The sequence below is a fragment of the Diorhabda carinulata genome, chromosome 2 (assembly GCF_026250575.1).
Source record: "Diorhabda carinulata isolate Delta chromosome 2, icDioCari1.1, whole genome shotgun sequence".
Taxonomy (NCBI): Eukaryota; Metazoa; Arthropoda; class Insecta; order Coleoptera; family Chrysomelidae; genus Diorhabda; species Diorhabda carinulata.
In genome coordinates this window covers 7,380,872-7,406,084 of record NC_079461.1, presented here as the reverse complement: position 1 = coordinate 7,406,084, position 25,213 = coordinate 7,380,872, and the positions used below count along the sequence as shown (strand labels likewise).

Genomic DNA, 25,213 nt, shown 5'->3' with positions numbered 1-25,213 from the left:
ATCGTCTCGATATCTAGATTCTCGCTCTAGAAAGAGCACAAAGGCGGTTTGAAGGAAGAGTGACTTTCTAACGAAAAAATGATGGCGAAGGTTTTTTGGGATAGTCATGGAAAAGTGATTTTCCATCAGGTCAAAGCACTTTCTCACCCTTCGATGACAGCTGTGGCTAAAATCACGAATAGCATTTCGGTTGACCACCGACCGTATTCAGCAGATTTGAGCACCAGTCACTATTCCTTAACATTAAAATTTCACTTGCAGAAGAGAGATTTTCAACAGATGAAGACGTTATCACATAATATTGCTTAAAAATGATTATTGAAAAAAATATGCCTTGTTTCTTGTTATGTGGAAAACTTTTCAGACAGTTATCGTGTATCTACTCCATATTTAGAGACATTTTCATCTCATAATATTAATAAAAATTGGCGAGATGTCATGAAAAAGTGTCTGTTTGATTAGTTTGTCATAGACAGGACGTGACAAGGATCTCATAGTTAAACGACATGAACAAGAACATTTCTACCTCACAGGGCTAATTAAAGAATAAGGGATTCATTGAAAGAGTATATACCCAAATGTTTTATCTATACTGAAAACTGAAAATGGCTATATAGCCGACTGTTCAATAAGTTATGTTGTTCCAGAAGAGATGGCGTTACTAGTTAAGCGTTTTTATCGTTTATATAAATGTCTAAGGTTTCATGCAAACCTGATTTCCACGGGGAAAACATGTTTTTATCAAGAAATAGATCACATAGATCAAAAAAGCATCGCGAATAGTACTAACATTTACCCTACTCAACAAAATAGGCTCCCTCTGACTTTTTGCTGGTCTCTATCTCATAAAATTCATGGCCGAAAACAATTTTTATCAAAGAGTGTTTATGACAGACTTCGCAGCGAGAGCACACAGGCGGTTTGATGACTTTTAATTGGCTGATAATACTTCCACTAAGATGATTTTTTTTGCCATTTGGCAAAATTTTAAACAAATCTGACAGATAGATTAGTTAGGTTAGGTTAGTCTAATACTTAATATGAAAAAACTGTTTTCGATGTTTGGTAAATGATATCCTAACCATAAAATCGTGTTTTCTTGTCGAAGAACAAAAATTATTGTACAAACATTTATTAGGTGGACTAAAAAGTTCGTGGGCTGACACATAGATGGCACTACTAGTATTACATCCATATGATTTTCAATTAGCTCAAACCTTCAAAAGACAAGTGTATAAATTTGACATCTATTAGTTTTTTATAGCATTTGGAGTGAAACAATTTTTGTGAGTATTAAAAATAGATAAAAAAGAATGTCGTGTGTTAATAAAGTATTGATTTTTGGCAACAAAATACTTTTGAAGCCAAGGCTCGGCTTGATAAACATTATCCGCACCTTGATCCAGGAAAATCAATTGTTGAGAAGTAGTATGCTAAATTTAAACGAGGTGAAATAAACACCAAGGACACTGAACAAAATTTCTTAAAACCGTTAGGTGAAGCTGATGAGATAGTTGAGACCCAATATTAGAGGAACTTGTTGGACATATCGTGAATGAATCTTGAGTATCTGAAAGCTGTTCACAATGGGTAGGATGATGAATAGAATCCAATAATATTCATAGACTATCTTATAAGGAGAAAAATCATAAACAACGACTATTCCGTACCGTTATTGGAGTGTTTGAACGACCTAATCACGGAAAAATAGCCCCTGAATAAGAAATCAATGGAAAAGGTGGCAAGATAACATGAATTGGGCTTGTATTTCCTTCCGCATCCACTTTATCTGTTCTCAAACTTTAAGTGAATGCTCACTGGACAAAAATTTTGCGCAATTGAAGAGGTTATCACCGAAACTGATGTCTATTATGAAGCTAAAGACAAATTGTACTATCAAAGTGGAAGAATAAAATCAAATTCTATAATTTTTGTTTCTTTGCTAGCTTATGAATTTGTCCTGTTTCATGTATACTTTAAATCAGTGTTTTTTTCTAATAAAACATTTCTAAAAATAACGTTACATAAGTCACCCTTTCACAAAATACCGTCGCATCCTTTTAGTCACGTGAAAATTTGCGTTGCCGCAGTCTCTTTGGCACGAGGTAGGTCAGGCGTCGAGACGGCGAGGTCCGGTGCCGGCGGCGGCAGCTTATCGATCCTTCGGGTCACTAATACGAAACAGTTCCGCGAGGCAGCAGCTCTCTGTTTCCTCACGAAAACAGGATTTCCCTAATTTCGGGATTGCACACTTTTTTCATCGAACAGATGGGTATTTTTAGACGCTATTTCATACGGGTCATGTAGATTAATATTTGGGATGGTTTAGAAATAATTATTGTGATCAATGTGAAAATTGTTTAGGTAAGTTTTGAATTTGAAACGGTGTACCTTTGACCTTTAGTAGTGTCGTAGCCGTGTCAATATTGATATACAATTTCATCACATATTTGTTTTATTAAAAAAAAAGACTCAGCTATAAATAGTTTAAATTGCATTAATAGTTTTAATTAATATATTTATTTATGTTAGATTTTCATGTTTTATAATACAGTGCAAAACTAAAAATGTTTCCATTCCAAAACTTCAAATCAATAGAAATAAATTGATTTATTATTAAGTGAAAGCAGCTTCCCGAATAATTTAATGTTATCACATTTCTTGATAATATCTTTATTTTAGGTCTCTTTTTATAGAAAATTAGACACCTAAAATCAAAATAATTATCAAGATAAACATATAAAAATTTCTAGGAAGTAAAAAAGCAGAGCGGAGCGGTGAGGGTTGGTTGTTTTATAGGTTAGGGTGTCCAGTTTTAGTAGCAATGGCGCAATGGACCGTGGCGCATCGCATTTTCGCAGTTGAATATTTCTTCAAAAGTAAGGAATCTGTTATCACTGTTCAACGGCTTTTCCGCACAGTCTATGGTTCGATATCTAATCTTACTTACTTAGTCTTTTCGCACAATTGGATCAGTTATGAAGCAGAAGTCGCCTGGTCCAAACTCCACAAAATGTCGACAGAGTTAGGGCGTCTTCAAAGTCCTCGCTGCTTCACTAGGCGGCGCGCTCCAACTCTGAACTTGTCTCGACACTCGCTGCAGCGCATCCTGAACGATGATTGTCTAAAGTAATGGAAAACTTCGAAAAAGGCTTTTGATGTGTATCGACGCGGAAGGACGTTATCTGCCTGAAGTAATCTTCTAAAAGTGATCAGGTCACTACAACCAGTGCGTATCGATATTCCAAATGAACAACGTTATACATTGGATAATCTAAACATTGTATAAATGTGAGTCCATTTTGTATGTAATCAAAATAAAGCAAATTAGACTGGTTTGAAATTCATGTGCTCTTTTTGCGCCACCTTGTATGAAGCCAAGAACTCATGGACCGCACACTTATTTGTTGTTATGCACGGCCTTGATGTCCTAGTCCCCAGTTGTCATACTGGGAATCATACTCAGATCTATTGATTACAATATTTTGTTATGCAAAATAATAAAAAAAATTTCTTGTTTTGCACTCTACTAGTTTAAAAAATTGAGAAATAAGAAATCTAAAGTAAAATTTATGAATGAGATTGATAGAATTGTATCAAACTGACCAATCGGAAAAATCCTTGAGCTTTCATTGCCATTTCCATACAAAAAATGGGTCCTGCTGCAGTTTCCTGATTCGTGTCATTTTCATAGAACGATAGTTAACATCAATCCATATATTCTTGGAAAAGGTCTTTTTTGGAAACCTTAAAAACAGATATTGAATATTACGAATGTTAATCATGAAATGGATGGTAAGCTACCTTTCTATAAACATGGCAGGAATCAAAATCGTGGCAGGACACACTTTTGTTTTTTTTTGCAAAATATTTTCTCAGCAAATGGGAACTCAAGGAGACTCCCTACCGATCTAAAACTAGTAATTGCAAGTTTCAACTATTTTTCTTTGTTTCAGTTAGCCAGCTTGGCTGGTGAATTTAAAAAATGACAACCGATATCAGTATAGTGAGGTGGGATCCCACCTTGCAACAAGAAATAGTCGAAGATTACGAATACGACGGTGGCAATTCATCTTCTAGGCTCTTTGAAAGATCTCGGATTAAAGCCTTAGCCGGTAAGTGCAAATAAACTCTATTCCCCAAACTTTTTTATAGTCTCTATTACAACTTATACATTTGTCCCAGCGATGCTTCAACTCTTCCATTTTTTGTACTCATCTGTAGAAATGGCTCACAGTTCCTTCTTCTTGACCTTTTCAATGTTGTACCCTTTCATGTGTGGGCACCAAAACTGTGCCATTTTCGGCACAAAACTGTTGAATGGAAATGTCTGAGTGTACAGGTGCACAATCACGAGTTTCCTGTTTACCACAAATCAGGTCTTTGTCTATGAAAACTGATACGAAATCCTCTTAAAACTTTCAAAAATTTCATTGTCGTTCTGTCTTGGGGAAGCAAACTACATGAATTGTACCTTCAGCATCAGAAAAGCAAATAAGCATTGTTTTGATATTTGATTTGACTTAATGACATTTTTTGGATTGGCTAACGATGGATTGCTTTGATTCTGGGTCATAACCATAGCACCTTGACCAATCACCTGTTATTTCAAAACACATGTCTCAACTCGATCTGCTTTCAGAGCTCGAACTTGTCAGCAACCCTTTTTAATTACCAAATTTTCCCATAAAATTATTTGAACAGACCACCAAGATAATTCACTACTCATTAATATATAAGGAGGTGGAGGATTTAGAGTTACTTCTAGTGCAGTCGATAGGCACGTTGTCATTCCCACTGTCGCACATGTTAAAGCCAGTCTTTGTATCTAGCGCTGCGATCAATGTCCAAGATATTTCCATCTGTTTTCCACATCCCAGCAGTGCGAAAAAGTGGGAGGGAGGAAATCAATTGCGGTTGCTGGAGGTTACATCGATGATAACATAAATAACAAGTTAGAACGAAGAAAAAACATCGGGAAAATAATTAACAAGGCTAAATGTAAAAAATATTACAAATGCACTACCACAAGAAGGAATATTCATAATATGGCGTAAAGAAAATCGAATTTCAACTTTTGATAATGAGTGAAGGCCATTGTTCATTGAATTATATATTGAGTGCTTCAAGAATTAGTGTAGGAGCCTCGGAAACCGGAAAAAAGATGGGAATTTCGCAGAGCCGAGAAAAACCAGGTAATCGACGGAAATTTTGAGTGAGCCAACCAGGTATAGCTCAAAAACCTTCTTACTGATTTTGAAAATCGCATTATCCAATCGAAACAATATATTGAACCTTCCTCGTAACTGCACTCTTACGGTCTCACCTATCTATGGTTGCCAAAATAACGTGCTCTGCCTGCGCCTGATATTGACACCGATTTGGGGATTCCCCCGAAGCTTCTAGGGTCTCATTTTATTTTTTACAATTTGTTTTATTTATTTAAGAAGTGCGATTACGGTGAGTAAGCAATAATATGTAATAATTCGGCATTTAAAAGCAGATTTTATCTTCGGGAACAAAAAAAGTCGCACGGTGTCAAATCTGGTGAGAACGGCGGGTGTTCGAGCACATATCCTCTTGTCTATGCATGCCCCAAAACACGCTTCCATCACTATTATAGTATTTGTGCAGTAGCGGTTTGAACCGATCGTGTTTTTTTCTCGTGCCGAAAACCATGTGTGACGAAAAACAGGAACAAAGTATCAATCTCAAATTTGTCGTTAAATTGAAAAAAACTTCGACTGAGTACTATAAATTGTTGTAAGAGGCCTCTGGGGACAATTATCTATCTCGTGCGCGTGTTTTTTGAGGGGTGTAAGCGCTTTAGTGAGGGCAGAGAGAGCACTGAAGATAACCTGCGCCCAGGCCGCCCTGTGACTATTCCAAATCCGGAAACAGTGACCAAAATCAACCAAATTATGCGTGCAGATCGTCGAATGAGCATCCGGATGATTGCCGAGGCTGTAAACGATAAAGAAACGGTTAGAAAAATTTTATACGAGGAATTACACATGACAAAAGTCTGTGCGAAGCTGGTGTCAACGGGTCTGCTCAGATTTCCTTCAAATGTTAGAAAGGTTAGAAAAAGATCTGCTTCGAAAGGGACCCGATTCGAGTCGATGGAAGCAGTAAAGCAGAGCTCCTAAAGGCACTCACCAAACAAGACTTCCAGCACTGCTTCGATCAATGGAAAAAAACGTATGGAAAGGTGTGTGGCGATGGGAACTATTCCGGATGTGTTAAAGTAGATGATGTAAATGATTGAAAACATTAGATAAAAAAAGGTGGTGCAACTTCTTTTAATAATTTCTCACGGAATTGCGGCAGCAGATACAGGATTTTCTATAAATAAAGAGATTTTGGTTAAAAAATTAAAAGAAGAATCACTTATAACTCAAAGATTAGTTTACGATTCTCTAAAAAAATTGGTGGAATGAAATATGTATATATCTCAAAATCTGTGATACTCCCTATGAGAAAAAATAAACTAGAAAAACTGAAAACAAAAAGAAAATACTTGAAGACTCCCAAAAATAGCTTGAAGCAGTGGAGTAAGAATTAGTTAAATTACTTGGTTGTTTTATTATTATAAAAATGTAGTAAATTCACGAAATTTCAAAACAAGTTGGAAAACCGGGAGAAAGATGGGTTGATTTTGAATTTTTACTAGACCCCCTAGAGCAACTGGAGCAAATTTATATAATAAGATATTTTTGTGTCGAAAATTTGAATAAGTACATAAAGAGCATGCCACAGTAAACTTTCGATGATGCCGCTGATAAAGTTAAAATAACATTGAACTGGGAATTAATAACTTTGAAGAATCAAGAAAATAAAACAAAAACAAACGAAACAACACATCAGCTGATCGCATTTACCCATTTGTATACTAGATTATCATGGACAAATCGAGCTATTAGATCAGTTCAGTTGAACGTGATCCAGATTACTTTCCGAACATTCAGATCATAATCGAATTAACCCGATCATAGTTTCTGAACAATGCTGAAACTTCTGTACCAATTGAAAATTTACGTTTTAATTAAATAGTTAAGTCAATGCGATGTTTCTACAACGACTGATTTATCGACTTATCGAGTTAGTGGCAACACATGTTTTATTGGTTCTCCACCATTTTTCTGATTATTTAAACTCTTTCAGTGAACACAAGCTGAACAGATATAGTGTCTTAAACATACTGCAGGTTTATTTACTACAAACGAAAGAAACGAAAGACATAAGCCAAAAGCAGATTCCATTTGATTATTTTAAAATTATACAAGGCACATCAAAAAATTGATTTATAAAAAGCAAAAAGCGAACTCACTTTCAAGGAATATATTTATTGGCTACAAGTATAGCAATATTTCATCTATTTTTAAGTAACAAATAATGCTATATTCTCCCTCCTTAATAATGTCTACTCTAGCCTAAACAGCCATCACTCCAATGCAACAACTTTTTGTGATTTTTATTAAGTTTTCGATTGTGTTAATCATAATATTTTAATTAACAAATTGCAGTACAACGGTTTCAAGGGAACACCTCTCGCATGGTTTAAGCCATAACTTACCAACATAAGTCAGCTTGTCAGCTCAGCACCAGGCTCTATTTTGTTTCTTTTGTTTATAAACAACATCGCCTATCTAGACATCAGTATTAAATTATGTCTTCTTGCAGACGATACTAGTTTCTCTTGGAGCAACCCTGATCTCACTGCATTTCATAGGATCATGTCTAGTGACCTAATCACCCAAAAATTATGGTGCGATTCTAATCCTCTGTCTCAACGTTTCTAAAACTAAAGTTTTATCATATAAAAATACATTGCTGCCTATAAATAACAGCACCATTGACGTCGTTCAATGCAAAATTCTTAGGGATTGTTGTGGAAAATTTTTTAAAATGGGAGTCACATATTGCTGCCTTATCTAAAAAAATGTGTTTCACCTGTTTTGCGCTGAGATCAGTGTCCAAAGAACTGAACTCATCCACCTCCTTAACAGTTTATTATGTCCTTATTGATTGCATCTCAGATATTCCCTTCTCCGGTACGGTGCGACTCAATTTGAGCGTATTTTCAATCTAAAAAAGAGAGCTGTTAGATATCTACTCGAATTAAACAGCAGGGCTCACTGCAGGGACTTCTTGAAAAGTTTAAAAATTCTGACTCTTTCTTCTTTATTCATCTATGAATCCGTTTGCCTAATTCGTAAGAACACTTCTCCAATGTCGTTGCACAGCTATCCACGGCTCAACGCTTAGAATTAGTTGAGAGCTCAATATTTTACAATGCAAAAAAATGCACTATCACTTGCCAATTGAAATCAAATCGATTTAATCTTTTCTCGCATTTCGCAATAATTTCAGGGCATATTTACTGGAAAGTGCCTTCTACTCTGTAAATGACTTCTTTTCTAATAATAATATTTAATTTTGAGTATGCTGCATTCTGGTTCTATTTTGGTGTGGACTATATACTAATTATTACCTATCATTTGGTTACTCATTGTTATTTCTTTCTGTATATTGAAGTTTTATTGTATTTGTGTCTTTATTTAGTTATTTTTATGCTTGTTTTTTAGTTTTTACAAGCTTTTGTCTTCCAATTGTAACAATTTTTTGACAATAAAGTATTTCTCTCTCTCTAACTCTCTCATAGCCACCGCGAATTGAGGCACTATTGTTGGATCAACTTTTTTATTCTTCTGTAGAACTCCTGTGAATGGAAACAGCCGACTTCAGCTCTTGGTTTTGGGGTGCAAAATACTTGTTTCGAGATCAGGATTGTATACTGGTTCACAAAAATTCACTTTGTATGATGTTTTTTGTGAGTGAATTGGCAATGAAGCACCATAATATTGATTTGAATTTTAAGGTACATAAATACCTTATAAAATTTAAAAAATTCCTTAATGTAGATGTATTTTTTGTTTTTAATACTCAATTTTGATTAAAAAAGTGGCTATAGCCGAAATAATTGTTTCAAAATGATCATTTATAAACTCCCAAGAGCTTATAGTATTTCCGAAAATTTTTTCGAAGTGCGAATTTTCTGTTGTCTTGGACGAGGGAAATTCGCAACTAAGAAATAGTACGAAAATGTTAAACAAAAATTAATAAATAAGAAATAACATTTTTGATATATTAATAAGGGTTTATTTTGGTTAAATGTTTGAGAGATTTGATAAATTAGGGTGTTTATGACATGATCTTTTCTTTTGACGCTTTCTTCTTTTAAAAGCGTTTTAAATATGAAGTGTTCTAATGTCTGTCAAAAATTCTGTCAATTCAAATTAAAAACATTAAAAGTATTGATCTGTTCGAAGTACTTTAGCTGCACACTTTTGCGGACGTCAATAATGAAGCAGACTGATAATTTTTATATAGAATTCGCATTTAAAATGTATGTAATGGCATACTTAATACCTGATATTTTAGTTAGGATAGGATATTAATTTTTTCTACAGTAAACCTTTGTTTTAGTACATAATCATAGATAAATTTCCTACAAATGTGATAGATGAATTCAATTTAGTTAACTAACGTATTAAAAAAAAGAATGCTTAAAAATTCATTTATATACGGTTATTTCCATTTTCCTCTTCTAATCACGAAGTAATCACCTATTAATGACTCAAATAAAAAACTAAATAACGCAGCTGATTTAAATCTTAATAGGAATCTATTAAGATTGGGGAAATTAAGAAATACTTATCAACTCGCTCTCGTTTATACGAAGAAAATAGTTATAACTGTATTTCTCTACGAGCTTCTTATCTGTAATGTTAATAGTTGAAACATGCTTTTATTAGTTTCACCTGTATATTTGTAACTGGCTTTTTGGCATCTATTTTGCTTTACTTTGAGAGATCAGAACCAAATAGACGAATATTATTTGTCAAAATTGATAGTCCGGGAGCCAGCGACCTTTTGAGGGTGGTCATTCCATCAAGGCTGAAAATTTTTTTAAGCCTTATTTGGTCCAGCTGATGCATTCAAAGATACAACGCGGCCGATCGCATGCCGATGCGCAGCGTCTTTGACGGCATCGGCTGAACACTTTACACCCCACTAAATATGAAGCTGGATGTTTTTTTCGTTTAAGTTATTGTCTATATATTGACAACAAATTTAACAAATTTCAGCTTTTGCGGTATTAGTTTTTTTTTAATTATTATTTTACAATTGTGGGAAGCTGCCGCAGCTATACCCCCCGGAAGTGCGCGAGCTTCGTTTAATGGTGATACCAAATAAAGCTTAGGACAAGTTTTCAGCTTTTGTGGTTTTGGTCATCAAAAACGGTCGCTGGCTCCCGGTCTATGAGGACTGAAATAATAAAAGCAAAAGGAGGTTACGTCGACTATATTCTTATCTATATATATGTTCCTTAAAATATAAGTATCAAAATCGATCGTATTGTTTTCATTTGTTGTTTACCACGCAAACTATAGGGTGAGCCAAAACTTTTGGGTATGTATTTATTATTGTTTCTGGACCATTAGAGCACCAGAATGAAATCAATTTGTGAAATATTATAAACATTTTAAATGGTTCTAGCCATTGTAACAAAAATTTTACTTTTTCCAACTAAAAGGAGACGATCTTAGCCCAAGAAAAAAAAAACATAACTGAATCGGTTTTTTTTAAACGGGCGTAAGTAAATATGTCAACATGTAAAGAAATTCAATTTACAACAGGGTTCAAAATTTTACACTTGTATCTTTATCCATAATATAGTTGTAGATTTATGGGCCATCGTTGGTTTCTTCAACCTCGAAATCGCGCTGGTAATCTCTTGAGGTCTGTCATTAGTTGGCCAGTCACAAATTTCTTCGAAAAATCCCCGATGCTCGTCTGTAATGTAGGACCTCAGTTTTTTAATATCCTCCATCTTTTTGTTTTTGTTTTTGTTGGTACTCGACCTTGATAAGCCTCAACTTTTTTCCTTTTGTTTATTTTGGTTTCTTTTGTTTTTTCGCCTTTTTTTGAAATCTAAAACTATGTAACCTTATGAACAGTGAACTTATTAAACCGTGATGAGCTTTGTAAACTTATGTCAGTTATTTCATGAACATCAAAAATGCGGTCATGTTTCTTTAAAGCCTTAGATATTATTCCGAAATCCCTGTCATACAGGAGGAAACTGTGTCGGCGAATAGGGAAATACTGAGTGACCTTCTGGAAACGACCTGAATCTGTCAGGTATAAGCAGAACCTTGACATCGTTTGGTTTTCTTTTTGTTCTGGACAGTTATCATTGAACACACGAAGCTTGGTACTGATTTTGGGTATTCATTAAGAAAAGAACAAACCTCATTAGGGCTGTAGACAACAGGCGAAGGTACAGAAATCAAACAACAGAATCCATATAGGAAGTGGACTTACGCCTTATTAAAAATATTTTTTGGATTTGCTCCCTTTAAAATAAACCAAAAAAAAGTAAAATGCTGCTTTGACCTATTTCCATTAGTAATAAAATCGCCCTTTTAACAAAAATCGATGTATTCTGATGTTAGAATAAAAAACCACTAAAACCTAAAAATCTAAAAAAAAAATGAACTCCTTTTAAAAAATCCGATTCAACTAATAACTTATGTTTATTTGTTGCTATGAAATTTTGGTAATTATTAAGAATTGGGGCCCCAGGCAAAATCGTTCCAAAAAATTTTTCGCGCATTCACCAAATCTAAATAATTACCATCTTGGTTAGGTTAGGTTTCATTGATTTATTATATGTAAGTTGTACCATGTAATGTCTAGAATAATGGAAATAATATATCTCCCCCGCCTCAAATTTACTATTTGTACCCTCAGAAACAACAATTTTTGCCTGGAGCCCCAATTCTAAATAATTACCGAAGTTTTTTTACTTTTCAGTTTGATTATTGTTCAAAGCGTGTTTTTCAGTTTTTTCGCTATAATTTATTTAAAAATCCACTTGAAAAATTCGTAAATCTACAATAATTGAAATATCACCATAATCATTCAATGCTCTGTGTTATTTTCTATTTTTTATTCGAAAAACCTGTCTATAAATAAAAAAAAATTATTTGACACGCCCTAGTAGCATGACCAGCATATCCATTTGTTCAAACTCAAGTTTAATATAATTTTTAAATTGCAAATTTTCGTAAACACAGTCAGCTGATTTGCATGAGAAGATAAACCATTTTCCGTTGAAACGAAAACCGATGTTACCTTTCTATTTTGTAATATGTAGCAATCACATAAAAAAATGGAAAAAACAACTCAGCATCGGCATTGAATAACCTGATCGATAAATTTGGAATTCAATTCAGTATGCCATCAGTCCAGTCAAATGGCTTGAAAAAGTTTCTTCGATTATTTACGTCGCAAATTATAAAAAAAAACGGCTCAATTTAAGTTTTTTTATTTTGATATTTTGCAAATTTCAATTCAAACTATGCAGGGTTCCGATAGGTATTTTTAAGACGAATCAAATGTTTAAAAAATATTTAATAAATATTTAAAATTCACCATAATTTATTTAATAATTGCAAGAAGGTGAGGTACATCTTATTTTCTTCTTAAAGAGCTTTACGTTAATTGCTCTATATCGTTTTTATTAGTTTAAAGCTAGAAAAAATAGCTTTAAAAAAACCAATTAATTTACGCCAATCACGCTGCTTCAAATCTGAATAAACGTCAAATACATCATTTTATTACATTATTAAAAATTTTTATGGACCCCCGCTTACGATTCTGGGCTCTCATTTTCTGTCAAGTCGAACGTAGAACCCCGTCTAGTCGCCCGTGGACCCCTGGTGGTCCACCTGGACTACTTCGGGTATCACGGCTTTAATTTTCTTTTAAAAAATTTAACTGGACTAATGAATAAAACATGGAGATGTTGACTTACAAACATTCAATTGAAAATGTAAGGGGGACTTTACACCCAATAAACATTTGAAAAGTTTATGGGTAAATGAAACATGCGAAAGTTCAATATTTGAATGATTTTTAACCCACTAAAACATTTTAATAGTTACCAGACACGCAATAAAGTTAGTAATTAACTAGAAATAATGGCTAATTACTTAAATTATGTATAGAAGGTTTCCTGAATAGCCAGGTCTGTCAAGTTAGCGGGCCAAATTATAAAAAAATAAATTCTGACAGGGTCAAAAACTGTCGTTTTTATTTCGTGAAATTTCCAGAATTTGCCGTTAATTATTTTTAAAAGTAATGGGGTGGCCCGCTAAATCAAGTATGAAGATAGTGGGACACTCCCTAGAAAAAGGCTCCTTTTTTACAATAACTAAAAGTAACTATACAGGGTGTCCCATAACGAGTTGAAACTATCTGTATATGGCAAAATACTTATAGTAAAATCAAGAAAATTTCTACGTTTGGGTTTTCGGATACGATCTTTTTAACTAAAAAAAGATGACCGACTTCCGGCTCTACGGGAAGTCGTCTGCAACTTTGTTATTTTAAATGAAACACCCTGCATATTAATACATTTTTGAAATCTATGTAAAACTTTATTATACTTTTGTCTGAAAACTTTTTTCGAAAAATGCATACTTATTGAGTTATTAATTATTTTGTAAAAAATTTGATCGTTGAAGATCCTTTTAAATTATTGTTTTACGAGGATTAAAGATATGGAAATGGTTTCTGTTTCGGTTGCTTTTGGCAAAGTCAGACGTATTAGAATCTACGTTGAAAAATTTTTCATTTTAGGGTGTGTATAAAAAGTTTTCAAATTTTATCTCCAAAAATATCAAATTTTTTCATTTCTTTAAATATAACCACCCGTTTTTTTATGTTTTAATGCATTCAGGGGTAAAAAATAAGGCAAATTCATTTATACTTTCCTATACCTAAACCCTACCGTTATCCAGATATTAAATGTTTTTTCTAAATTTTTAGAGATCCAGGTGTGGTATAACTTTATTTTGACAAGGTCAGCAAACTCGTTTAATAAAATCGGTTGGTTTTAAATTTGGATACAAACCGAAACGTAGAAATTTTCATGATTTTATATAAGTATTTTGCCATATACAGATAGATTTAACTCGTCGTGGGACACCCTGTTCAAGAAAATATCATTGCCGACAACGGGGCACGTTGGCATCCGGGGCAAAACCATTTCTACGTATGATTTAATGATAAGAAATGGCTTTTCCCCATTTTACCTCTGATGCCAACGAGCCCTGAGGTCGGCAATTATATTTTCGTGAAAGGTAAATCAACCTTGTTATTTTGCGAGATACCAGCTGAAAAAGGAAAAAAGAGTACTTCTAATAATATTGAAACATTATGAGCTCAAATTTTTGTAATTATGAAATTATTAAATTATAAGACACTTGAAAAAAAATTCAAGAGCAGTCTCTTTATAGCGAGCGGTTCCCTTGGCATGTACAACGATCTAAAAAATCTACATATCTCCTAAGCCATAAATTTTATCGAGTTAAACAAAAAGTAACTTTTTCTATCTTTAGATTTGTAAATTGTGAAATAATTTGTTTCGTCAACACACTACTTAGACATACGTAATCATCGATCAAAAATTCATGATGTTCGAATGGATAATTCAGAAAATATACTTATATATAAGTTCTTATTTCGCAACTTTAAAGGCATATAACTCAGAAAGGAAGGGAACACCCTATTTTTTTGTTAAATCGTGTCTTTTGTGATAGAAAAAGTTACAAAAAAGGTAGTATTAACATACTGACTGTAGAACCTCATTTAGAACAGGTGATATATTTTTAACCACCAAGTTTTCCCTATAAATAACAGAATACACACAATTTTAAGCATCCATTTTTTTTGCTTATTATATTAGGAGCACTATCTTCCATCTGTAGGAAGGGATGTTTATTTTTCACTTGTATATTGTGCCGAAGATAAGTTTACTTGAAGGCACCCAAGTATCCTTTTGATATTTTGGTCTTCCTAGGTCAAATTATATCTAATAATTTAATTTGGCCCGGAATGAGGAGGTTAACTCCATTTTCGAATTGCCTTCCTTTACAATCAAATTGCTTTCGGGGCGTGGACGCCCTTTGGGAAACACTGGATTAGAGCATTTCTTTTTTGTCGAAAACTTTTCAGATAATCCTCGTATTTTCTTATTTTTAAGCCAAAAATTTTCTTTCTTTGTACATTTTGAACAGTGTCGTTGGATGTCCATTAAATATACAAAACAAATTTTTAAAAACGGAATCAAGCTGTGAGAATTTTCAACCCTATTCAAATTTGCGTTTTTCTACGTTTTTCGTATTATATAAAAAAACACTGCTAATTGGTTAACGAAACCGTGTCGGAGACAACTCTCGGAAGTTTTAGTAAATCTTTATATCCAAGGCTAATTTAGTATGTTATCAATTAGAAACCGATGATTTTAAGCATATTTTGGGGTAAATTGTACAGTCCCAAAGCTTAACTCTCCTCATGGAGCTATCCTACTTAGAGATCCATTACACCGGATCGTACAAGTGTAGATTTGAAAAAATATAGTAGATAACTTTTGTTGATTTGAATTACTAGAAAATTTAGAACAAGTATTGATATAAATTGGTATTATTATAAATTTTGGAACAAATAATGCGATACGGCTGTTGGAAATTAATCAAAAAGTACTAAATTCCATCCCGGTTCCGTGAGAAAAGGACGAGAACAATCAATTAAAATTTAATTTCAAATTTTTTTTCGAAAACTGTTAATTCGTCCTTAAAACTCAACTACAATGCAAGTAGCTGCGGGGGGTTCATCGGATGCAGCAAAATTAAACAACTTTTTTGCCTTTAGCTGTTTTGAAGTTACAAGCAGCTTAATTAGATGGAAATATGATTGTACACCCAATATATTTATACAAATGTTATTTCATAGGAGAATACTCGAGATATAACTTGAAATTTCAATTGTTTACTATGAGAAGTGATACGCCTATGGATGACGAATGCTTCATTATTTTATTTCTCATTTATAAATAGACTATAATTTTCAAATGAACTATAATAGTGTTGTACCTTACGGAATTTAGTCCATTAATTGTTTATTATCATGTGCCATTCCTAAACAAGATAATGGAATCTTTTATTTTGTCTTCTAAAATGTTTACAATAGATAAAAACCTTTTTTAAATCCTATTAGTAATCCTGGGTAGTAATTACCTAAACGTAGACATTATTTGTCGTCCACATTGTATATTAAACATATTTTCGTCAGAAGAATTATCTCCAAAATGACCACAATAATTATTATATTTATTGCACGTTACCCTACCGTCCGTCGGTGATAAATATTATTTACAATATTAGTGAGGTTTATCTTTGTTTCTCGATTTATCATAAACCATAATATCCTGCTTGAATATCATGAAGTGACTTTATTCTTTTATTAACCAATTCAGTTTTTGAAATGATTATTGTTGGTACGGTCGAAGATGACGTTAATGGAGTTGTCTGAAGAAAAAAATTGTGACGATCACATCGTGTATTTTGATCAGATCGTGAGGGATTTAAGAGGTAAAGTGACCCATTCATATTTTACTTATAAAGTTTATTATGAGATCTAAAGTGTTAGTGGACTGAAAATTAAAAAATTAAAACTAAGTATAAATTTAACGTACTACATATTTTTGAATTTCATTTGTATTATAAAAATAATTTTAGTCGTAAGTATACTGGTTACAATTACAATATATATTCCAATAGGAATAATGAACCGCTCAATCAAGTGGTGAGTCAATCCACGTTCTAACCATTTTCTTCTTTAAACTAAAGTTCATTGCGTGTTGTGGCTTTTTCCGCTATTTTTCTCCACTTTTTCCTGTCCTGGGTATTACTCCAACATCCAAGGACTTCCATTTTGTTCAGATAATTTCTTACTTGAGTTTTCCATTGGCTTTTTGGTCTTCTTTTGGTTTTATAAGGGTTTCCATTCTGTTATTTTTAACTTCACTATTTGTTTCATCCGTTTTTGTCCTGGTTATCATGTTCGCTGCGATTTTCCTCATTTAAGATTTTTCTAATTTCAGCTTTCATTAGGATTCTATATTCTCCTTCGCTTAACTTTTTTGATTCATATATTCTTCTTATTATGTTTCTTTCGAAGGTGTTTAGTTTTTCTTCATCAGCTTTTTTTAGATTCATCGTTTCTCCTTCATAGATTATTGCTGGCCTTATCAGAAGCCAAAATTTATTATAAGCTCGGTAGCCTGTTTGGATACTTTGAGTAATTTCCTCTCCTCGTTCATTATGGTTGTTAACTGCTCCTCCCAAGTATTTAAAATTGTTAACCCCTTGAGCTTTTTGGGTCCAGATTAAACGACTGGAATTTACTTTCTCCTGGTACGAAAATTTCTTGAAACCTTTCTTTTCTAAAGCACATGATTCAGTCTATTGAAATAACATTCCTGTAGTGATGAATTTATTGAATTTTAAGTGTGTTCCAAGTAACTGGCGATTGTTCATCGACTCCTCACCTAAAGATTATAAATAAAGCCCAATACTTGTTCCTTGGTGAGCCCAAAATCTGTTCATAGTTCCACTTTGTCGTGAAAATATATATTAAGATTTTCATTTTTATCTTGTGCCTGAATTTCCATCTTTCGTTACCAAGCTTTGTTTTGGGATAAACGTAGTGTTAAATTTCTGTACAAATTCTTCCCACGTGTGAACTTCATTTCATTGAATCAATTACTTGTATCTCGCACTAGCTACTAATCTAGTTCTTGCATATAGTTGTCTCATATTTGATTTATACTTGTATAATATTTAATGTATCTAAAGACACTTTGGAAGGGCTTCCATCAAAATTTTTGGGAATACAACTTTTTGACGAAAATTCATATATAATTATGTCATTAACTTTTATCATTGTGTTAACCATCCTTTAGATAATTTCTACTTTCCGTTTATTATTTTCTAAAGGTGTTCCTTAACTTGGGTTATTTTCACTCTCCAGTTCATTATCTTGGTACTTCTGGTCACTCGTTATTTATTCATTCTTTTGATTAGGACATTTCTAAGCTCAAACGGCGACTGTAGGCTAAACACACTTCTGAATTGTATGTTTAAATATTCTCTGGTCTAAATTATCTGCACTCTTTTAATTGTTTAGAAAAAGTGTAAACTATTTTTACAAACATATAGGTGAAACTAATAACAGCATTTAAAAAAAATGAAGTCGAATCATATATAAAAACATAACTATAGAGTTGTGATAAAATTGAAATTATTTCGAGTGGTTGTAATGTGATGAAAAATACTAAGTGAAACATAGTATAGTTCTTCCAATATCAATTGCAGATTATAAAAGGCCTTGCCGACAAGTTTGTTTGATCTACCAAAGGCGTAGAAACCTCATTTTATAAATTTATTATTTTTATAAATCCTTTTAAAAATATGTATATCTTAATGCAAGAAATTATTAATCAAAAGGCAATCGATTCGTTATAAATTGAACGGCATTATTCGCCGTTATTTAGACGAGTAAAATGTACCTGCCTGTAAGGGAGTTTGGTTTAAACAGGGTACCAGACGTGAATTGACCCCTTTTTGTACCCCATTCTTATATTAGAACTTCGGTAGTCTTTTATCTGACGCAAATACTTCTTGTCGACTTCGAACTATCCTTGACGATTCGGTTATTGAAATCCGTTTATTCAGTTTATTGTGTTTAAAACCACATTCTGACAAAACTTGACGCAATGTTTCTAAACTGTATTGTATTCTGGATAATTTGCTACCTTTTGCTGTATTACTTCTAATGTCGCAACCCTGTTCTTATAGAAATTATAAATTGTCCTATGTATAAAATCTTGAGTAGATTTGTCAACTGATTTCAGTTTTTATTTATCAGATTGATAAATATTTTCCTTTTTTAAACATTCGAATATATTTAAAATAACTTGCTGTGTTTGTATATCTAAATCTTTATTATTAAATTCATACTTGTCTTTATTCTCACTACACTTTGTAATTTCATTGTCTTCGCCCATGGTCTAAAGAACGTCATATTTCTATTATAAGCCACGCCATTACTTATCGCAGATTGTCTAGCAGGAATATTTCAAAGAAATTATGTACGTACGCCTTCCAACAGCTTCGGCCAATAGAAATGCATTTATGGAGATGATGAGTCCACGTAGACTGACGGTTTGTTAGATGTTTACCGAATTCTATACGGGGAGTAAACATTATTTTTCATTTCTTAATTTGGTATGAGTGTCGTGCGTATTCATGAAATATTGATTGTTCATCGCATTCGTCTTCTGCAATTTATATTGGGAGAATTATAATACTACCACTAAGCTTGACAGTTTGATTACATACATTCAGTTCGGGAGCAGTAGGATAGAATTAATAACGCCTATGCTCTATACAGCAATATCTTTTGCCACTTCTCCACATTTATTTATGCTAATTATTTGCGAGAATGTTTTCCATTTTGAAATTTGAGGAATAATTATAGAAAATTTCGTATTTGGTACACTAACTATAAAAATAAATCATTATATGAATAAAAGGATTGAATGATTGCGAAATATTTGTCATTATTTAATTAATCGAGAATTGCGTTGTGATAAATTTTTCATAAAATATTAAATTCATTTTTTTTCAGAAACAACCTCTAAAATGACAATAGACATAAATATTGAGTTTGTTGATTTTGGTTGCTATTCGATTGTTTGTTTTTTTGAAATTGACATCCTCCCAAGTAAAGGTTAGGTTAGGTCAAGTCGTTACAAATTAAGCTGAATTTTCATAGGTTATACTGGGTTATTTCCATACGAATGTTGTTGAATTTTAATAGAATTTGTATTATGGAATTTGTATTTTCTAAATCTAACGTTTTCATTATTAATGCACTGATCATTTTGAGCAGTATTATATTGTTTCTAAAAACAGTTGTTTTTCAATTAAAACTTTATATATATTTATTTATAATACATAGAATTACCTTCATAGAAAACGTGTTTGACAAGCAAGCATCTGTTAAGGTATAATTTGCTATCACTTTGTGAGACACCACTCACCAGTTAGATTATCTTTATATTTCTTGATTTCCTCATTGATTTCTCTAAAAAACGTATAAATCTCTTCTCAATAACAATAATGGAGGATAATTGGTTTGTAAGATAAACAGCTTGATTGACGATCACCGTCAACCAGTTATATCATGGCAACAGTTAACCAAATGGTACTGTACGACCTTCGGATTAAGGTTAGAGATAAAGAAAAGGCTATCGGCATATCAAAATAACGCATTGCGATATACTGGCTGAAGAATTATGAATGCGTGAGTTATCCGCGCTTTGCTATCTTTGGACCAAAAGCTAATTCGAATGAACATTTCCTTGGTCCTATTGATGCGGTTTAAGCAAAATAAATTGCTCTTCCATCGTGACAACGCACCTTTCCATACCGATGATCGCCATGGCTAAAATTCACGAATTTCACTTCACAGTACCTTTTCTTGTTTCTTAACCTCGAAGTTTCACTTCTTTAAGTGGCAAAAATACTTTTTAATTTTTTTCCTACATAGTCTAACGGACCTATTTCTAGATTCTTTCTATCTTTGAATGTAGCTATGAATAATCGGTATCAATATAAATGTGTTCCTTCCTCTATGCAAACAAACTTATTAATTAGTGCATTACACCTACTCAGATATTATATCATAAAGGAATTTTAACATATAAGTATTAATTGTCCATTGATAGAAATAATTTCTGACACATGTATTTTCTTTACAGACGAAAGAGAAAGCGTTCAAAAGAAAACGTTCCAAAAATGGGTAAATTCACATCTAGTTCGAGTAAATGCACGTATCTCGGACTTGTATATCGACATGAGAGACGGCAAGAATTTAATAAAACTATTAGAAGTACTATCGGGAGAAAGATTGCCACGTCCTACGAAAGGAAAGATGCGTATTCACTGCCTAGAAAATGTAGATAAAGCGTTACAGTTCCTAAGAGAACAACGCGTTCATTTAGAAAATATGGGCTCCCACGATATAGTAGATGGGAATCCCCGCCTTTCTTTAGGTCTCATCTGGACCATTATCCTTCGCTTCCAAATCCAAGACATCACAATAGAAGAAACGGATAATCAAGAAACTAAATCGGCTAAAGATGCTCTTCTTTTGTGGTGTCAAATGAAGACTGCAGGCTATAATAACGTTAACGTTAGAAATTTCACAACTTCGTGGAGAGACGGACTCGCTTTCAACGCTCTCATCCACAAACATCGTCCGGATCTAATTCATTTTGAGAAATTGTCCAAATCCAATCCCATCCACAATCTTAACAATGCATTTAACGTTGCCGAAGATAAATTAGGCCTCACGAAATTACTAGACGCCGAAGACGTTTTTGTCGAACAACCCGATGAAAAATCAATCATAACCTATGTAGTAACATATTATCACTATTTCAGTAAAATGAAACAAGAAACAGTACAAGGTAAACGTATCGGTAAAGTAGTTGGTATCGCAATGGAAAACGAACGAATGATCAAAGAATACGAATCACTAACTAGCGATTTATTAGCGTGGATCGAGGCTACCATCGTAGCTCTTGGAGATAGAAAGTTCGCTAACAGCTTAGCAGGCGTACAAGCTCAACTTGGCCAATTCAACAATTATCGCATCGTAGAAAAACCTCCTAAATTCGTCGAAAAGGGCAACTTAGAAATTCTCCTTTTCACTTTGCAATCAAAAATGAGAGCAAACAATCAACGTCCTTACACTCCGAAAGAAGGAAAAATGATATCAGACATTAACAGAGCCTGGGAAAGATTAGAAAAATCAGAACACGAACGTGAATTGGCGCTTAGAGAAGAATTAATCCGACAAGAGAAATTAGAACAATTAGCCGCCAGATTCAACAGAAAAGCAAGTATGAGAGAAACTTGGTTAAGTGAAAATCAAAGACTTGTATCACAAGATAACTTCGGCCAAGATTTGGCAGCCGTTGAAGCTGCGGCTAAGAAACACGAAGCCATCGAAACCGACATATTCGCTTATGAAGAACGAGTCCAAGCTGTCGTATCCGTAGCAGGTGAATTGGAAACCGAAAACTATCACGATATGGAAAGAATCAGTGCCAGAAAAGAAAACGTCCTTAGACTATGGAATTACTTATTGGAATTGCTTAGAGCACGTAGAAACCGTCTAGACATCTCACTACAATTACAACAAAACTTCCAAGAAATGTTACACATTCTAGATGCCATGGAGGAATTGAAACAGCGTCTCCTTACCGACGATTACGGTAAACATCTTATGGGAGTTGAAGACCTACTTCAGAAACACAATTTGTTGGAAGCCGACATCAATATTCTCGGTGATAGAGTCAAAGCCGTTGCTAGTCAATCGCAGAGATTCGTCGATATCGAAAGCGAAGAAGGATACGAACCTTGCGATCCAGCTTTGGTTTTAGAAAGAGTGCAACAATTAGAAGAAGCTTATGCTCAGTTAGTAAGACTCGCAGTTGAACGAAGATCGCGACTCGAAGAAAGCAAAAAACTTTGGCAATTCTATTGGGACATGGCCGATGAAGATAACTGGATCAAAGAAAAAGAACAAATTGTTTCTACGTCAGATATTGGACACGACCTTACCACCGTTAACCTGCTTCTCAGTAAGCATAAGATTCTCGAAAATGAATTGGCTGCTCACGAATCCCAATTGGAAGCCGCATTGGACGTAGGAAAAGAACTCATCAACGGAGGTCACTTCGGCGCCGAAAAGATTCAAGAGAGATTGAACGAAATTCGTGACGCTTGGAAACATCTCTTAGATTTAGCAGCTTATCGTAGAAAACGCCTAGAAGAAGCTGTAGACTATCACCAACTATTCGCCGATGCCGATGACATTGACATTTGGATGTTAGATACCTTAAGATTAGTTTCCAGCGAAGATGTTGGACAAAACGAAGGTAACGCACAATCTCTGCTCAAGAAACATAAAGATGTTACTGAGGAACTTAAGAATTATGTCAGTGTTATCGATGCTCTTCATCAACAAGCCGAAGCTTTGGGACCAGATGTATCTAATTCCCCCGAAGTATCCAAAAGACTTGATTCGATCGATAACAGATACAAAGAACTACTGGAATTGGCCAAACTCAGGAAACAACGCTTACTTGATGCTCTTTCTCTATACAAACTCATTTCTGAAGGCGACGGAGTTGAACAATGGATTAACGAGAAGGATCGTATGTTGCAGACAATGATTCCTGCTAGAGATATTGAAGATGTTGAAATCATGAAACACAGATATGATGGTTTCGAAAAAGAAATGAATAGTAACGCTTCCCGCGTAGCTGTAGTTAACCAACTAGCTCGTCAATTATTGCACGTTGAACATCCTAATTCCGAAGAAATCACTGCCAGACAAAATCACCTCAATCAAAAATGGGCCGAACTTCGCGAAAAAGCTGAAGCTAAGAAAGAAGAACTCAATTCCGCTCATGGAGTACAAACTTTCCATATCGAATGTCGTGAAACTACTACTTGGATTGAAGACAAAATCAGAATACTGCAAACAACTGACAGCTTGGAAATGGATCTTACCGGTATCATGACCCTTCAACGTCGATTATCGGGAATGGAAAGAGATCTTGCAGCAATTCAAGCTAAACTTACGTCTCTACAGAAAGAGGCAGAAGCCATTGAAGCTGAACATCCCGAAGAAGCTGCTGTAATCAGGGAACGTATTGCCCAAATTCAAATTATTTGGGAGAAATTAACACAAATGTTGAAAGAACGCGATTCCAAACTTGAGGAAGCCGGAGATTTACACAGATTCCTCCGCGATTTGGATCACTTCCAAGCATGGCTAAGCAAAACACAAACAGATATTGCTTCCGAAGATACTCCTAGCTCATTATCAGAAGCAGAAAAACTTCTTTCTCAACATCAAGCTATTAGAGAAGAAATTGACAATTACACTCCTGATTACACTAAGATGATGGAATATGGTGAAAGAATCACAGCAGAACCAAGTACTCAGGATGATCCTCAATATATGTTCCTAAGGGAACGTCTAAAAGCTTTGAAAGACGGCTGGGATGAAATACACCAAATGTGGGAAAACAGACAACAACTTCTTTCGCAATCTCTCAGTTTGCAACTCCTCGATAGAGATGCTAGACAAGCTGAAGTTATCCTCAATCAACAAGAGCATACTTTGGCTAAAGACGAAAGCCCTACAACTTTGGAACAAGCCGAGAATTTACTCAAACGCCACGAAGCATTCCTTGCTACCATGGAAGCTAACGACGACAAAATCAATGGTGTTGTTGAATTTTCACGAAGATTGGCTGACGAAGGCCACTTTGCTACTGATAAGATAGCTAAGAGAGCCGATAACATCGATGAACGTAGATTGGCCAACAGAGAAAAAGCACAAGCTCTTCTAGAAAGACTAAGAGATCAATTAGAACTTCATCAATTCTTGAGAGACTGCGACGAATTAGGAGAATGGATACAAGAAAAACATATTACCGCACAAGATGAAACGTATAGATCTGCAAAAACAGTTCATTCCAAATGGACCAGACATCAAGCATTCGAAGCTGAGATAGCCGCCAACAAAGAACGTCTTCATAATCTACAAAGAGCCGCCGAAGAACTGGCCAAAGAAAAACCGGAATATGCCAGTCATATCCAACCAAAGATTGAAGATATGATAGATCAGTTTGACGTTTTGGAACAAACGACTAAAGAAAAAGGCGAACGCTTGTTTGATGCTAACCGCGAAGTACTCATCCATCAAACATGTGACGATATCGATTCTTGGATGAACGAACTCGAAAAACAAATCGAAAGCGACGACACCGGATCCGATTTGGCCTCTGTCAATATTCTCATGCAAAAACAACAGGTGAGTGTAATAGAAAATTATTTCAAAATTTAACAAATTTTTGTCTCTATTAGAGATATACGAGGATATATTGAAAAATTCTTAGCCTACTATAGAACCAAACAAAATTTCAATGTCAAATTATTTTATTACTCAACATATTCTACTCTTAATTGGATCATACATTTATTACAGCGAACCTGCAAAGTCTCTAGACCTTTCAAAAAGAATGTTCCTTCTTGCTCTGCAAACCAGACCTCCACAGCTTTTAAACCTCCTCGTTGGAAGAAAATTTACAAACTTTTAAACTTTCTTCAGTTAAGGAAAGAGATGTTGGTCGGACGGAGCCAAATCTGGT

At 34.1% G+C, this 25,213-nt stretch overlaps 2 protein-coding genes across 10 annotated transcripts in view; one reads left to right on the top strand and one right to left on the bottom strand.

Moving 5' to 3' along the window:
• The window catches only part of LOC130890759 (60S ribosomal protein L44), a 315,570-nt gene that overhangs the window by 92,983 nt on the left and 197,374 nt on the right, over positions 1–25,213 (bottom strand). The window lies entirely within an intron of this gene.
• The window catches only part of LOC130890740 (spectrin beta chain), a 77,994-nt gene that overhangs the window by 16,500 nt on the left and 36,281 nt on the right, over positions 1–25,213 (top strand). For 5 of the 8 annotated variants that reach the window (XM_057795005.1, XM_057795001.1, XM_057795002.1 and 2 more), the window contains exons 2-3: positions 3,957–4,115; positions 20,741–24,876. In XM_057795005.1, coding sequence (XP_057650988.1) covers positions 3,986–4,115; positions 20,741–24,876 — 4,266 coding nt within the window. In that variant the 5' untranslated portion in view covers positions 3,957–3,985. The remainder of the gene's footprint in view (positions 1–3,956; positions 4,116–20,740; positions 24,877–25,213) is intronic. The other 3 variants (XM_057795006.1, XM_057795000.1, XM_057795004.1) reach the window with 1 other exon arrangement.